The sequence below is a fragment of the Grammomys surdaster genome, unplaced genomic scaffold (genome assembly GCF_004785775.1).
Source record: "Grammomys surdaster isolate TR1022 unplaced genomic scaffold, NIH_TR_1.0 365, whole genome shotgun sequence".
In the NCBI taxonomy this organism is placed as follows: domain Eukaryota; kingdom Metazoa; phylum Chordata; class Mammalia; order Rodentia; family Muridae; genus Grammomys; species Grammomys surdaster.
This window is the reverse complement of record NW_021604784.1, coordinates 565835-580796: the sequence shown is the minus strand read 5'-3', so window position 1 is coordinate 580796 and position 14962 is coordinate 565835. Positions and strand designations below refer to the sequence as shown.

The following is a 14962-nucleotide window of genomic DNA, read 5'->3' as shown; positions in this document are numbered from 1 at the left end:
ACGATCTAAATGGATGTGGGAACCGGAAGTCTAAGTAGGCTCCTGACTCCACTGTCAAGAGAACTTCACACCTCCTTGTGTTTTTTGCTTATAGGAGCATCAGGAAGATAAGTATGGGCAATGGTTCACGGTCAAGATGCTGTTGAGTAAAAACGTTGTTCATTCTTTTAACATCCCACAATTTGGCTTAAGTAGATTATTCTGAAGAAAGAGCTTTTGTTGAATTACTTTATAACTGAGTGATTGATACAAGGGATTCTTTGAAATTAGAATTTGGTACTGCTGACCATGTCTTCCTTGCTCCTCTGTTGGTCAGAAGAACATCATAGCTGAGTAGAAAGGCTATGTGGTAGTGTTTAATGTCCAGTCCCCTGAACACTCCCTGGAGACAGGCAGTTTCTGGGTATTAAGGCTCTTCAAAGCTCAGTTCTACTGAACCTTCATCAAGTGGTTTCGAATCTGCATCACGAGTGCTTGCTTTGGGCATCAGCCAGAGATGTGAGCTCATTTTGCAAGTGACACGTGGCTTGCACACCCTGCTTTTCTCCTGTCTCCTTTGACCTGCTGAGGCTCCCTCTGTCTTAGTTCCAAGATCTTTCAGCCAATCCATACAGGTCTCTTTCCAGATGTCTCCACCCCACCATCCTGGGCCCTGGTGGATCTCATTGGTCTACACCATGCTGCCTTCAACACACCTCTTGAAATTACATATTTAAAAAGATACATTGAAGATTTTGCCGTTACCGAGAAGGAGAACAAAAAGGAAGACACCAGCTTCCTGTCTCTGTTCCCGGTCCAGTGAGACATCAGAACACAAAGCATTCTTTGTTTCTAGAAAAACAAAAGTAACCTCTCTTCCTTTTCCCTCATCCTCTTCCATCGTGTCCTCCCCTCCCCCACCCTCTCCCCTCTGTTTTACTCCCTTTTTAATGGCAAAGTAACTCACTCTTCCACTTTTTTATGTGCCTCTCCATCTTTTAAATTCACAGCATGTGTTGACATGAAAGACTATCTGCTTCAAGTTGTTTTAGTTCAATGAGAATAGAATGCTTGTTTGTTGTACAGTATTAGGGCTGGAACTCAGGGCCTGGTGTGAGGCAGGCAGGTGCCCTACAACTGAACACTACCTTCTAAGGAATGTAACCTCTTCCCTAGGTTTTAAATCTTAGTGTCAAGACTCAAGCCAGCAAGCAGTGCAGTGACTTACCCCAGAAAGGGGTATAAGAAACCAAACACCATATTCTTCCTTAACTTGCCATATATTTATAATAGACTTTCCTAGCTAGCATTGTTGGTAACAAGGGACCTCCATCCGCATTGTAATAAATAAACTAAAACTCTAGAAATGAGACTGAATGAATCACAAGTCTCCCTCCTGCTCTCGCTTCTTAGATTCCAGCCAGAAGACATTTAAGAGGAGGCGCTCTATCATCAACTGGGCTTTTTGGCGGGGTTCTAGCACACACCTGGACAACCTGCCCATGTCGCCAACATCCCCTATGCCAGGACAGCTCTTTGGAGTTTCTTTACCAGATATCTGTGAGAACGACAATCTACCAAAGCCTATCTTGGTGAGTGTCATTCGGATCTGTAAAAGAACAAGAACAGGAAAGGCCATTAGTTACGGGAACATGCTGCAGGGTAAATCTGTCCCCAAAGTGCAAAGATTATAAATACCCCCTGGCTTTAAGCTAAGAACCTCCATCCTTACTTCAAAACCTAAAAGTCAGATTTTATCACTGCAGATTCTTCAGGGAAATGTAGTAAGAAGAGACAATCCAGTTGACCCACTCAAACAAATTAGTGTGCTATGTCATCAGACAATCCCCAGATCCAGTCTTCAATTCTGCTGTTCTCAAAGTCTTGTCCGATTGTGTTTTAAGCCTTTAAAAAGTAGTTTCTTTAAATCTTACATATTTAAGCATCAAGATTTGGTTGTTTGTACACAGAATGGGACATAAAATAACTGCTGAGTTCATACTGTCTCACTGATAACATAGCCTCTAAGCAGGGTTTGTTCCCTGTCCAGTTCCCCACACGCAGTCTGTCCCACTGCACTCTACTCTTGGAGGGACTTTACTCTGTTGTATATCCATAAATGCCAGGCACTGTGGGATGTTTTATTATCTTGTTTATCCTCCATAGTAAAGTCCATGGGTACTTATCATCACCCTTACTTTATGAATTTAAAGGTAAAACACAGACCCTAACTCAGATTGTACAGGAAATCAGGGCACATCTGGCTCCTAGATCTTAGGATCGCTTGTTTCCACACACCGTTGTCTTCTGTCTACTGAGTGCAGAGGAGAAAACAAAATTAGAGAATACTTAAACTCTATTCTCTAGAAGATTTTAAGATTACACTCTTGTTAACTATATAGACAGCAGGTTATACAATAAATCTTGTGATCATACTTTTTCTTGGACCAGGTCCTACACCTCCATGGCCTTTGGTGATAACCACTCTATGTTCTAAAAATGTCATCTGAATCTTTCTAACTGTCCATGCTGCTCCAACCCTTCAATGTATACACCCTGGCCTTCTGACAGACCCAGAAGGCCAGTACCTGCTCCTCTGCTGGCGTGTGTAAAGTACAATTTTAGTTTATCTCCTTTGCTTCCTCACAGGATATGCTTTCCTTTCTTAACCAAAAAGGCCCCCTCACAAAGGGCATCTTCAGGCAATCGGCCAACATGAAGTCTTGCAGAGAGCTAAAGGAGAAACTGAATTCTGGAATTGAAGTCCACCTTGACTGTGAATCCGTCTTTGTGATAGCGTCTGTGTTGAAGGTAGGGAAAGCTTTCTCACTGTGGGCCCCAACCTTTAATTCCAGATGCAAAATCTATTCCATTTATTTCTGTGTGCAAAGAACTATGATATAATTTAGAATCTATATCTAAACAAAAATGTTTCATGAAGCAACATTGGACTTTGAAGGCTACACCACTAATGTGACACAAACGTCACCCCATGGTCACTCTTACCACCCCAGACACAAAAGCAAACTAGAGTTAAACTGTGTATCACCATCAGAACACACAGACGGTGTTTTACCACAGCAAACATCCTGCCTTCCTGAGTTCCTCACTCTTAAAGACGTTTTCAAACCCAAACAAGAGTTTTTGTTTGCCATAATACGGAGAAGAGTCGCTGAGGCCACCTAAAGTCCTCTCTGTTCCCTGCACTCCGTTCTAAAAGCAGAGCAGGGATGACAGGGCCTTCTGCCACAGTCAGAAAGTTCCAACATTGTCTCTTCACTGCATTCTTAAAAGTGTCCTATGATTTTGAAAAAGAAACAAGAAGTGAGCTGTGGGCAGAGCTTTTGACCATAGTGACAGTCTCTGCAGACTTGCCCAGACTTCATTTCCCAAAGGGTTTATGATACACTGAGCCAGGGGTAGACAAGGCCCCAGTCCCATCTGAGGACCTGAAGCTAAGGAAAATATGGTGGGCAGGGCTTGTCCTCTCCTGCCCCAGTGATTGGCTGGCTGCAGAGAGAGTCGACACCATGACTTGTAAGAACTCAGGTGTTTCTTGATGGTCTGTGTCTCAACTCTGCTATGGGTTTGGCAGAGACAAATACCACTCCAGAGAATGAGCCAGGGCCATCCAATCTGTTGTGCAGGTTTTACTTACTCTTCAATGTAGGATATACCATACAGAAACATAATCAGCTGACCGGGTAGCTATGTCACATACAAACACATACCATCAGCTTTGGCTCATCTCATAGAAACGTTTCACAGAGGGCCATGCTCTCCTTAGTTTAGGCAGGCACAGCCCATGTTGTAGAAACATTCGCTTGCTTTCTACTTCACAGTACCACACTTCCTAAAATTATCTGCTAAATTATTGAGACTGTTCCAAAGAAGCATGGTCTGTCCAAAAGCAAGCAAAAGGAAAAAGCACCCAAATGATTGAAGACTCTGGCTAAATAGGTTGCATATAACTGAAGTCTTCTCACTGTGTAACTGTGGGGTTTTTTTTTATTCCCATCTATTTCATTTGCTTTTAGGGAGAAAGATAAAGCTGGAGACCTCATTTCCTTTATTCTACACATAGATTTCTTTAGAAAATAGTCTGAAGGCATTTAAATATTTTTCATTTTTTTTTTAGCTTACCTAGTTTTGCTTCAATATAACTTTAGCTCTCCAAACTGTGACTGGTCAGAGATTGCTCAGGACAATAAGACTCTGGCCCTTCCTCCCTCCAGGGAAGCTCATCAGTCCATAGACTCATCCCACATGACCCAGAAAGTCCGGTCAGCTTGGGGTCTGATATTGAAGGGAAGAATTTCATTGAGCACTGCAAGTAATTGTAATTCCGAGTGGGCTCCCCGCCTCCTTAGCTGGGGCGGTTGTATTCCAGAACCTGTGGTTCCAGCTATGGGAAGGGTGCACTGCCAGGAGAAGTTATCACTAACCCACTTTTGAAATACAGATTTCACCCCCGGTAACTCTGCCTGGTAAAGTACTGCTGCAGCTGCACCTGAGCTGGAATTATCAACAGCAGAAGTGGCTTTTGTGAGGGTGTATCTGGGTCACAAGTGTCTAGGAGCATTTATGATTGAATAACAAAATCAGAGGACAGTAGAAGCAGCCAACCTTTCTTACCCCAAAAAAAAAATGAAGAAGAGGAGAGAAAAAAAAAGTAGGCAACACAGCTACAGTGGTTTTTAATTATTTTAGCATCTGGTTATGGCTGACAGGCCTCCCTGGTCCTCTATCAACTGTCCATGTGACACTTTGTAACAGTTCAGTAATAGCTTCTACTGTGCCGACCTACACTTTACATTGCCATGTATGCCAATGGGGCAAGGGCCTGTCCCTGCCTCAATGGAACCCATAAGAAGTAAGAATTCTGCAGAGTTAACTAATTTTTCTTACCTTAATTCATTACCACAGCTTCTGTACTATAGAAGCACCAGGTTGCACAGTGGCTTTTATAAGTGGCAGAGAGAGTGACCACAACTTTAAAATGCCTAATTTCAGACTTCCACCTGTCTCTGTGGCATAAGCAGGTACTTGTGAAGGTAGCCAGCCATTTCACCGAGTTCTCCCTGTCTAATATTGACTGGGTGGGGATCAGACTGAACTTGGCCTAGTTTGTGCTGTTCCGAAAGGGACACAGACAGGTGTCCAAGAACCAGTGCCCACTGCTCTAAAATGAGGACCAAAGTCAGTTCATCTTTTAAGCAAACACCTGTGATTATATCCTGCTTATGCCGTAGTCAGGTGTTTCTACACCCATCTCCATTTGTGGTCTTAGCAGGAAAGATAATATGAATATGTGCATTTACTCTACATGACGCACACAATGTTAGCCCTACCTAGTTCCCAGAACCCACCTATTACATGTTTTCTTCCCTTGAATACATAAGCACCTTCTTTTCAGGGGAAATAAGGAACAACCAAGTGTCTTGAAGTCATTGCGCACCAACACTGGACAGTAATGTTCTAAGGTCATAACCACTTGCTTGGCTCATTTCTATATCCCACAATACATCCAGCAGCACATAGCACTTGTGAATAAGTACACATGGAGGGCTTGGATGAATGAGTGCCACGTTACAAACCTCATAGATAACTTGGTGCATTTCCTTGAGCTTGCTACTTCAAAGAAAGGAGGAAGGATTTGAGGTGGCAGACTGCCAGGTCCCATCATGTTAGCTTGCCAAAATGTCTACAGGCCAGAAGCTCCAGCAGAATAGGGTGCCTTTTTTATGTTTTCAACAGCAGTCCAGATGTGATTATCCCTGTTGGTCCTCAGAACCGTGTCAGCTCATGGGCTTCCAGTCACACAACTCAGTGGAGAGCTGATAGGGCTCTTTTTTTTTAACGCATAATTTGCATAAGAATGATTCAAATATTTGAGTTCTTTTTTTTTTCCTTCATCTAGGATTTTCTGAGAAACATCCCAGAAAGTATTTTTTCTTCAGATCTGTATGATCACTGGGTCTGTGTAATGGATCAAGGGAATGATGAAGAAAAAATAAATATAATTCAAAGGTAATGATTCAAGTATAAAATATACCTTAAAATACTCATTTAAGCTTTTCTCTTAAAATATCAGTGTATCAGTTGTCTTTCTCTGATTTTACATTGTGTGTGTGTGTGTGTGTGTGTGTGTGTGTGTGTACACATAACTTACAGAAGTTACTTCTTTCCTTCTACCATGAAGGTTCTAGGAATCAAACTCAGGCTGCCAGCCTAGCCAGCAACAGCCCCTAAAGTTGTTTTTCATTTCCTTATCCTCTTTCTCAGTAGTGGGGATCAAACCTAGGGCCTTGTGCATGTCAGGCAAGCAGTTTACCACTGAGCCATACCCCAAGCTTTTTCTTCCCAACCTTATTTTAACATGAAATAGTTACATTATATACCTCTACCTTTATTTATCTGTATTTGATAGGAGCTGAACTTCATTAGCCCATTGGATGCTGGGTCTTCCTGTAGGGGAAGCATCTACCCCCACTAGATGACTCTCTGTGTATTCATTTGGTGACTAGAGCAGTGCAGAGAACATGACATATCCCCTTCTCTCCAGGAAGGAAGCCTGGTAGAGTAGGTATGTGAGATGATGATATTAACAGTAGAAAGCCATTGCTATAAAAAGCACTTGTTGAGTTTGATGAGGGTACCATAGGAAGGCAGTTAACTCCTTGAGAGGAAAGGTAAAGAAAGTAATGTCCAACCCAAGTGCGGTGGCTCATACCTGTAATCTCAGCACTCAGGAGACTGATGCAGGAGCATTACTACCAAGTGTAATGTCAGCCTTGTCTACAGTGTAAAACAAAAAACAACAACAAAGAACCTGCAGTATTTAAAGGAATCCAGTGAGGTTCCACGTAGAATTCATCTCCTCCTGTTCCTGAGTATTTCCTACATTGTAAAAGAATATGTAGTGTGTATTAGTGAGCATTATAAAAATGAAATATCCTGGTTTATGAACATCTTGGATCCCAAATATCACTTGTTTAGTTTTAATGTGAAATTATGACACTTAAGCAAAAGCTTTTGTGTATTTAATTTGCATGCATCGATTTATAACAATACCAGTAAGATGGTCCATACAACCCACTCAACAACAGATTTCAGAAACCCCAGCTTTTAGTAACTGAGTCAGACGTGCTGATGGGAATTTACAGATAGATACAGAGTGGGCTCTTCTTGTAGGCTGAGGATGCTGACCAGTCAGCTGTCCTTCTCTTAGACAGAATTTATTCCCATAAGCAAGTACCGGATGTGCTGCTGTCAGTTGCTCAGTATAGAAGCAGCCCAAAGGCTCAGCACCCTTGCAGAGTCGGATGACCTGAAAGCATGTGCTAGATGCTTCATTTCCTACAGATAACACCAAATTGTCTTTTGGTTGATTTCAGGGTCTTTGATCTGGATTCACTGTCAGCAGCCCATTGTACTGAGGAAGGGCTTCTGCTATTTGTGCAATGGGTGTCAGAGTATCTTATTTCTTAAAGTTGTAGGTTCTTATAAAAAAAGTCAGAGAGAGAGAGAGAGAGAGAGAGAGAGAGAGAGGTTCTGGGTGATAGTAAAAGTAATTATTTTGGGTGAGTAATCATTTAAAACTCTCTCACTTACATAAAAAGTGGGAAACACAAGGGAAATGATGCAGGTTTGACTGACATATGAGAATGAGTGACAGAGAAGACAGATCTGGGGCACAACTGCCTTTGGAACCTGGGTGGGAAGAGAGCCCAGCTCCCAAACCTGGAAGTCTTCATGACTGAGACCTGAGTTCTCACCAAGAAGAGCGCTCCTGCCTTGCTGCTCAAAGTAAAGGCATACTTTAATCTTGCAAGGAAGCCTCTTGTGTGTTTCCTTGGGAATATTAGAAAATGCTGCAGGAGTTGCCTGAGTTAAAAACAATACATCGGACTGCTTTCCTCGGAAGTGATAACAGGCAGCGTGCCTTGTGCATCCTTCTGCATTGTCTCGAAGCTGTGAAGATGCAAAGCATAACTGCCAGTGCATGCTGCCCACCAGCTGTGATGCTAATCCATCTGCACTGTGCTCTTGGTGTGCCTGTTTGATTTGCATGGTTTCCCATGCAGGTGAAGTGAGGGGTGCCTGTCTTTACAAGTTTCTTAATAAAACGTCCTGCATTTTTCTGTCTTTAGGCTCTTAGATCAGCTTCCCAGAGCCAATGTTGTTTTCCTAAGGTATCTGTTTGGGGTATTACACAACATTGAACAACATTCCTTATCTAATCAGATGACTGCATTTAACTTAGCAGTGTGTATCGCTCCAAGCATTCTTTGGCCTCCTGCTTCCTCCAGTCCAGAGTTAGAAAATGAATTTACGAAAAAGGTAATGACATTTTTTCATTCTTATGTCCCGAACCCTCACTCCCCATTTTGATACATTTGAAATTCACAGTGTTCTTAAACACAGTTTCTTAGGTGGGCTAAAGTCATCTTCCTTATGCGGGTTTATTGACCATTCTGTCCTGGTAGATTATTGCAAGTTGATATCAAATAGAGGGAGAGGGGAAAAATATATCAGTTGTAAATTAGATTTTCCTTCACAGGAGGCTGAACAAGGGCTAGGAAAGCATTTTTAAAAACGAAGGCCTTTGAGTTCAAACAAGCCTGGGTTCAGTTCTCAGCACCCACATTTGCCAGATACACAGTCCTGAGAGAAGTTCCTTCCAGTGATTCCTTTCCAGTGATACAGTGGAGACTGAGATCCCACCCTCGTAGTGCCTGGCTGTTGATCAGGGGTTTGAGGCACCAGTTCGCTTCCTTCGCACCATTTCTCAGCTGCTGGTGCAGAGAAACCATTGGTCAGTTCTTATTCATCTCAGTGGCAGCACAGAGACCTCATCTGCAGCTTAGAGTGTCTGGTAGGGAGCCATGCTAAGAGAATTCAGAGATTGTCCAGGTTTCCTTGCTTTCTTCCTATCCCTCTCCTTCCTTCTGGACCCCCAGAGAAGCCTTCTTCCAAAATTATAGCAGTCTGCCCCTTATACAAGAAATCCTTGTGCAAGTCCTTATTACAGATATTTGGTAAACTTGAATAACAAAGAATAATTCTGCACCCAAAACACTCTATGAAGAATGCTTGAAATTGCCCTGGTCTAAAATGCAGCACTGGTGATCTAAAGCATTAGTGTTACACCAGTGCCACAGATGAGTGTTGTCTGCTGACCCTGATCCAGTTCTGTATCCAGACTGTAGTATTGGCAGTTGGCGGTGAGGCTTTTGTATCCCTTCATATACTTTTCCCTATTCTTTTTCATTTTGTGGTTAAGATTAGGATGTGTGTATGAAGTGTGACGTAATAAACGGATTCTGTGGATAATAATGCTTAATTCTCTCCATTCGGCACAGGTTTCTCTTCTTATACAATTTCTGATTGAAAACTGCTGTAGGGTATTTGGAGAAGAAATCACTTCTCTCTTGGGGGAGCTTTCTGAGAGAAGCAACAGAGAACACACCCCAGGTACTGTGAAGAACTAGGTATTTGTCTGTGAAGATGATGAGGCTGGTTGTCCCAGAGCCTGTAACCCAGCTTGAAACAACTAGCATCTTTGAGGTTAGGGGTGGGGGAGGGTTCTGAATTCACAGACATACTACCTACATAATGTAACTTCCTTACTTCCAATACTACTATGCTGCCTTCAGTCCATAATTCTGTGCCAGCATGCATCAGTATTTCATCTATGAAATATAAATAATATTTAATTACAATAATCATAAGAGTCAAGCAAAGCAATAGCCTAACTTAAAATAGCTTTATAAAAAGTTTTAAGGAGACTGGCGTGTATCTTGTATAACTGTATACAACACATCCATGCTAGAAGACAGACTCTTACTCAGAACCCAGGTCAGCATGAAACTAGTTCATTTATTTTTTATCATTTCTTCATTTTATGATGTAAACCCTTGCTTTGAGAAACCCTTACCTTAAAAAGTCACTCCACTAGAAACCGAGGGGAGTCTAGAAGATTCCTATCGTGAGCACTAACATTTGGGAGGATGAAAAGACTCCCGAGGTGGCTTGTTGAGGGAAGGAGCTACACCCCACCCACACTCGGGCATGACAGCAGGAGTTTAATTCCCTGTTGCTGAGGACCAACATGGTAAAAGGAAAGAACCAATTTCAGCAAATAATCCTCTGACCTCCTTCCACAAGCATTGGCCTACATGTGTCACTCCCTCCACACACAAACTCTGTAAATTCTTTTAAGGTTTCTCTTTTTCTCGGGGGTAGGAGTTTGAACTCTAGTCATGAAAATGGCAGAGAAGCAGCATGGCTGGCTCTTTAAGAGTGTTAACCATGATTTAATTTCTGCCCACAGATATGTCTTGCTTCCAAATGAACGACTCCTCCTATGACAGCTTAGAGAACGAGCTCCATGAGGATGCCGACGCTCCATGCAGTGACCTGCTCAAAACACTTGGCCAGGGGAGCAGGAGCATGGACTCTGTCTTAACACTCAGCGACTATGACCTTGAACAGCCTGAGGTAGAAGGCCTTTTAACCCTGAGCAACTTTGACTTAGATCAGTCTAAAGATGACCACATTCAAATAAAACAACCTCTGGAGCCCAAGCCAGTGAATGTTTTCGTAGCCTATAGGAAGGTTTCAATGGGAGAGCATGCTAGGGCCCCAGCTGGCCCGGATACACCCAGCTGCCTGCCTGCAACGGCAGCAGATGCCCCAAAAGTCCTGCGGCGGCACCGGCGTTCCTCAGAACCCAGCATTGACTATGTAGACACAAAGCTTTCCTATCTCCGGGAATTTTACCAGAAAAAGCTACGCAAGTCCAGCTGTGATGCTGTACTCTCTAGAAAAGATGAAGATTACCTGAAGCAGACGCAGACTCAGAAGAAAGGGGATAAGATGTGTTTTAAACAGAGTTCAGTGACAAGCACTGATGTCAGCAAGAGAAACACTACTAATGAAAACATTAAGAAGAAAAGCTTGTCTGGTCATGAAGGAAATCAAGTGACACCTTTCACTAAGTCCAAGCCAGTGGCCATTTCTGTGGCATCTTACAGCCATGCATCCTCCCAGGATCATTCCAGGAAGCAACCCTTTGATGAAGATACATGCAGGTTCTCCCCACGGCACATAGCAGATGCCCAGAAGAGCTCACGGGTACATCATCGGCGCTGTTCAGAACCCAGCATAGATGACCAGAACTACAAGCTGTCCTATCTCAGGGGGATCTATTCAAAGAAACAAAATAAAACTAGCTGTGAGGCTGGCCTCTTGCATGGAGAAGAGGATTATCTCAAAAGGCATAAGTCTTTGCAAATCGAGGGGCAGAAGCTCATTAATCAGAGTTTGGTCATGGGCATTGAGGTGGGCAAGAGCAGCGGCATGCACCAAAGCACTGAGAAAGTTTTGCCCCCAAGACTAAACCTTTGCCCGAGGGCTAGCTATTCGAGCTTATCCTCCCCAGGCACATCTCCATCGGGCTCCTCGGTAAGCTCCCAGGACAGCGCTTTCTCTCAGATCTCTGAACATTCTGTGTTTATGCCCACCGAAACTTCCTCTCCAATAGATTGCACTTTCCAGGCTCAGAGAAAACAGGAAGAGCTTTCTTCAGACTTTGACAGTCCCAGCCTCATTCCTGGAATGCCTGGTCCCTCCATGGGGCAGGCCAGCAGCCACCTAGCTTATTTAAGAAAGGGTACCACGGAGCAGCCGTCCCAAATGCATTCTGTAACTCTTCACCCCAGCGCATGGTTGAGAAGTGGTTTGGTCACTTTAAAAAACTGGTCCCTCAAAAAGAAAACAAAAGCAGCCAGACCAGAAGACAGGAAAGTGTGTTCCCTAAAAGAACCTCTGGAGTTACCTTCTTGTGCTTCCGGTACCCCAGAGGCTGACTCTCTACAAGAGAGTCTGGATGACATACACCTACGGGTAGATGAAAGACCTGGACAGACAGCCTGTGGGTTCAGTTCTTATGCCTGTCAGGACTCAGAGCAACACACCAGCTCTCCATTCAGCCTAGTGGAAAGCATACTCAAGCCTTGTATGAAGTTGCATGAGGGAGAAGAAAGTGTAGGACAGTACCCTTGTGATAACCTTTGGGAAGGAGCCTCTTCAAGTCGGGAGACTGTGGAGGATGTGGCCAACCCAGGTGCAGGATCTACGACAGTTTCAATGACGGGGACAGACATTTAACCAAAGACTGTTACCTACAATAAGAACTTGATATCAAAATAATCTTATGTCTTTAAGAACAAGAACTGGGCCAATAAAAACACAGACAGTAATTAAATAACCCTGTTCATAAGACACCTAGGGTAGGTAGCACAAGGACAATCATTGCTAATATGACAGTTTCTTTGTTGAGATTATGTGGCAAAACTTTGTTGAGACGTTTTATGATCTAAAGTTTTGAAAGGCTCTTCCTATTAAAATATGGGTTAAGTCCTTTTCTGAGATTCTTGGATACTGACAGAAGGGTAGAGGAAGTGTCCTTTGTAGAAGATGCCTGCTCATGTCAGCAGTCTGAGAGTTCAGGTGTCTTGAGAGGACCAGAGTACCTTAAATGCAGCATCAGTGACCCATAGAGGGGAAGAGAGAAACCATCTTCACACCATGGAATAAGCAGGCAAGAAAAAGGGCCACTGAGCTGCTCAGAAAAGCATGTACTAAGGAAATCATGTAAAAACCTGTCCCTGAAGCCAAGTCAGTGGCCATTTCTGTGGCTGTTCTTAGTCATGTGTCTTCACTGGGTCATTTTAGGGACCAGCTCATGATAAAGGCAGAGTAGAGAAAAATAGTGGGTAAAGAGCCATGGGTGCCGGGACAGCACAGCCTGTAATCGGGCAGCTTGGTTGGTTTTTGTTGTTGTTTTTCTATTAGGGTTGAGTGCATTCACATACATCTTTCAGAAATGAAGATACAAAGACAAGGAAGGAAGAGTTTGCCCATTTTAGTGTCCTTCACACATTCCCCATGCAACAAACCTGTGTTCCGGGAATGTAACTTATCCCACCATAAAGGAACCTGCTGACAGCATGCGCTCTCGTAGTGCAGAAGACTAGCCACATAAGAATTAGAGAAACTAATCTCGAGGTCAGTTTTCCCTGGCTGACTAATCTCAGAAGCAAGACTTTAGAGAAACAAGAGATGCTGGTGTTGGTAGCAACATTCATTTGATTGTGTCTTGCTGATATCAGTAAGCAAATGTGTGCAGAGATGCATCCAGATCAGGAAGCTGGGTCCTGCAATACACAGGATATCACAGAAAATGGCCGCTGGCTTAGACTTAATGGCCAGTTACTGTGTGAAACTTCTCTTTGTAAGTCACACTTTTCTCATTTTGAAAAATGGCAGTTTCCTGCAACAGTGCTCCCTTCTTGGTTCCACAAGCAGTATTTATCAATATGGCATCCCTGTGGAAAATGTTTCTCTGTAGCCCTTGTTCGATTATAGTCAGCCAAGAGGAGAAAGGGGACAGCTATTAATTATTCTTTCATTCTACAGATTGTTAGTGATTAGAGATTGGCAGACTGTAAGAGATTATTGAGTAGACCACACCACGATGTTGCCGTTGGGCTGTCTCTGATGGCCACTGCCTTTGGATTTAATTGCTGAAGTTCTCTACTTTTTCCAAATGACTTTTAGTTCATAAATATTAAAGTTTAGACCCAAGCAGTTTATCATGGACCTTTGTCCTCTCTCTTTACCTTCAAGGCTACATCAGTAGGTCTCCTTCCCCAGCTGGGATGAAATGGAAGGATACACCCTAAGGTAGATGTGCATCTTCCTTCATTTGAGACGCTCACATATTAGAAGTTTCCTAGAGTCTATGTGATCTCTTCAATCTCTGTATAAAAAAATACACTCAAAAACTAGCTTCTTCCAGATTATTATTCCTAGCAGTCACCAGGAAACTCATGACAGATGTCCCCTTCTCCTGAACATCACATTGTAGGATAAGGATAAGGACTTATCTCAGTATTAAATACTGAAATGCCACCTACCTCTCAGGCATAGCCTGTTCTCCCTAATCATAATTAATTTTAAAACTCTGTGTCCATTGAGCTCCTACATGACACTTGGCAATCCCAACAAGATGTAACCAACCACTTGCATACAAAGACTCTTCCATATCCATATGTATCTTTTGTGGTATAGGTATATAAAGTTGGCAGGTCAACTCTTCCCTTTAGAGCATACTACTGTCAAAACTGCAAGATGTGAATGAAGATCTTATGGCTTAGATTGTCTCTCTGTAAGAAATGTCTTCTAAACAAAATAAAGTGTCCTGGCTTTTCTTCCCTCCGCCCCCACCCCCACCTCCTTTCATAATGGCCAGTAAAACTTCATCCACCCATTTTGAAGCATAGAAGAAAATAGTTGGTAAGGTTCTCCACCAACCATTCTGACTCTGTTTCCGTAGATGCTCCCAGGATGCTTAATGTGAATAGTCTGTTAATATTGCTGTAAAGTATTGTATGAAGACAGACATGTCGTTTTATTAGACTCCATCAATCTATAATATATTAGGCTGATTATCTCAAATGCTACGAGTTTGTATAATAGATCTTGACAAATTTTATTACCGTGTTATGTAACAAATGTGTATTTTTGTACCTTGCAGAAACTGCTGCTAACTTTTAAATTGTTTGGTTTTCAAGGCACTGAAAATGGACATGTACAAAGTCCATGCTGTCAAATAAAATGCCACCCTGCAGTTAACAGTCCCACAGAGAAATACTGACTGCGGAGAGTTCTTTCATTCGGCGAGCCTGAGCTCCCTTTGAGTTGACCATTTCATACATAATGAGTTGTGGCCTTAAGTTTTTACTCATAGTTTTTCTAGGGGGAAAAGGAGTGAAATTGTTTTTCCTTTTTATATTTTTAAATCTCATTTACCATATAAGTTATGTTTTATACCTAACAGTCCCCCTTTTGTCAGAAATTGTGTATTTCCATTGTATTCCTGGAGCGATGTGGACTAGTTTGTCCACACACCAAA

General features: G+C 42.7%; 1 protein-coding gene across 1 annotated transcript in view; it reads left to right on the top strand.

Moving 5' to 3' along the window:
• The window catches only part of Arhgap20 (Rho GTPase activating protein 20), a 74211-nt gene extending 61193 nt beyond the window's left edge, over positions 1-13018 (top strand). Inside the window, 7 exon segments of the mRNA XM_028780220.1 lie at positions 1393-1571; positions 2629-2790; positions 5900-6009; positions 8133-8322; positions 9345-9456; positions 10316-12127; positions 12130-13018. Of these exon segments, the coding sequence (XP_028636053.1) occupies positions 1393-1571; positions 2629-2790; positions 5900-6009; positions 8133-8322; positions 9345-9456; positions 10316-12127; positions 12130-12176 (2612 nt within the window). The 3' untranslated portion in view covers positions 12177-13018.
• Positions 13019-14962: the final 1944 nt, after the last annotated feature.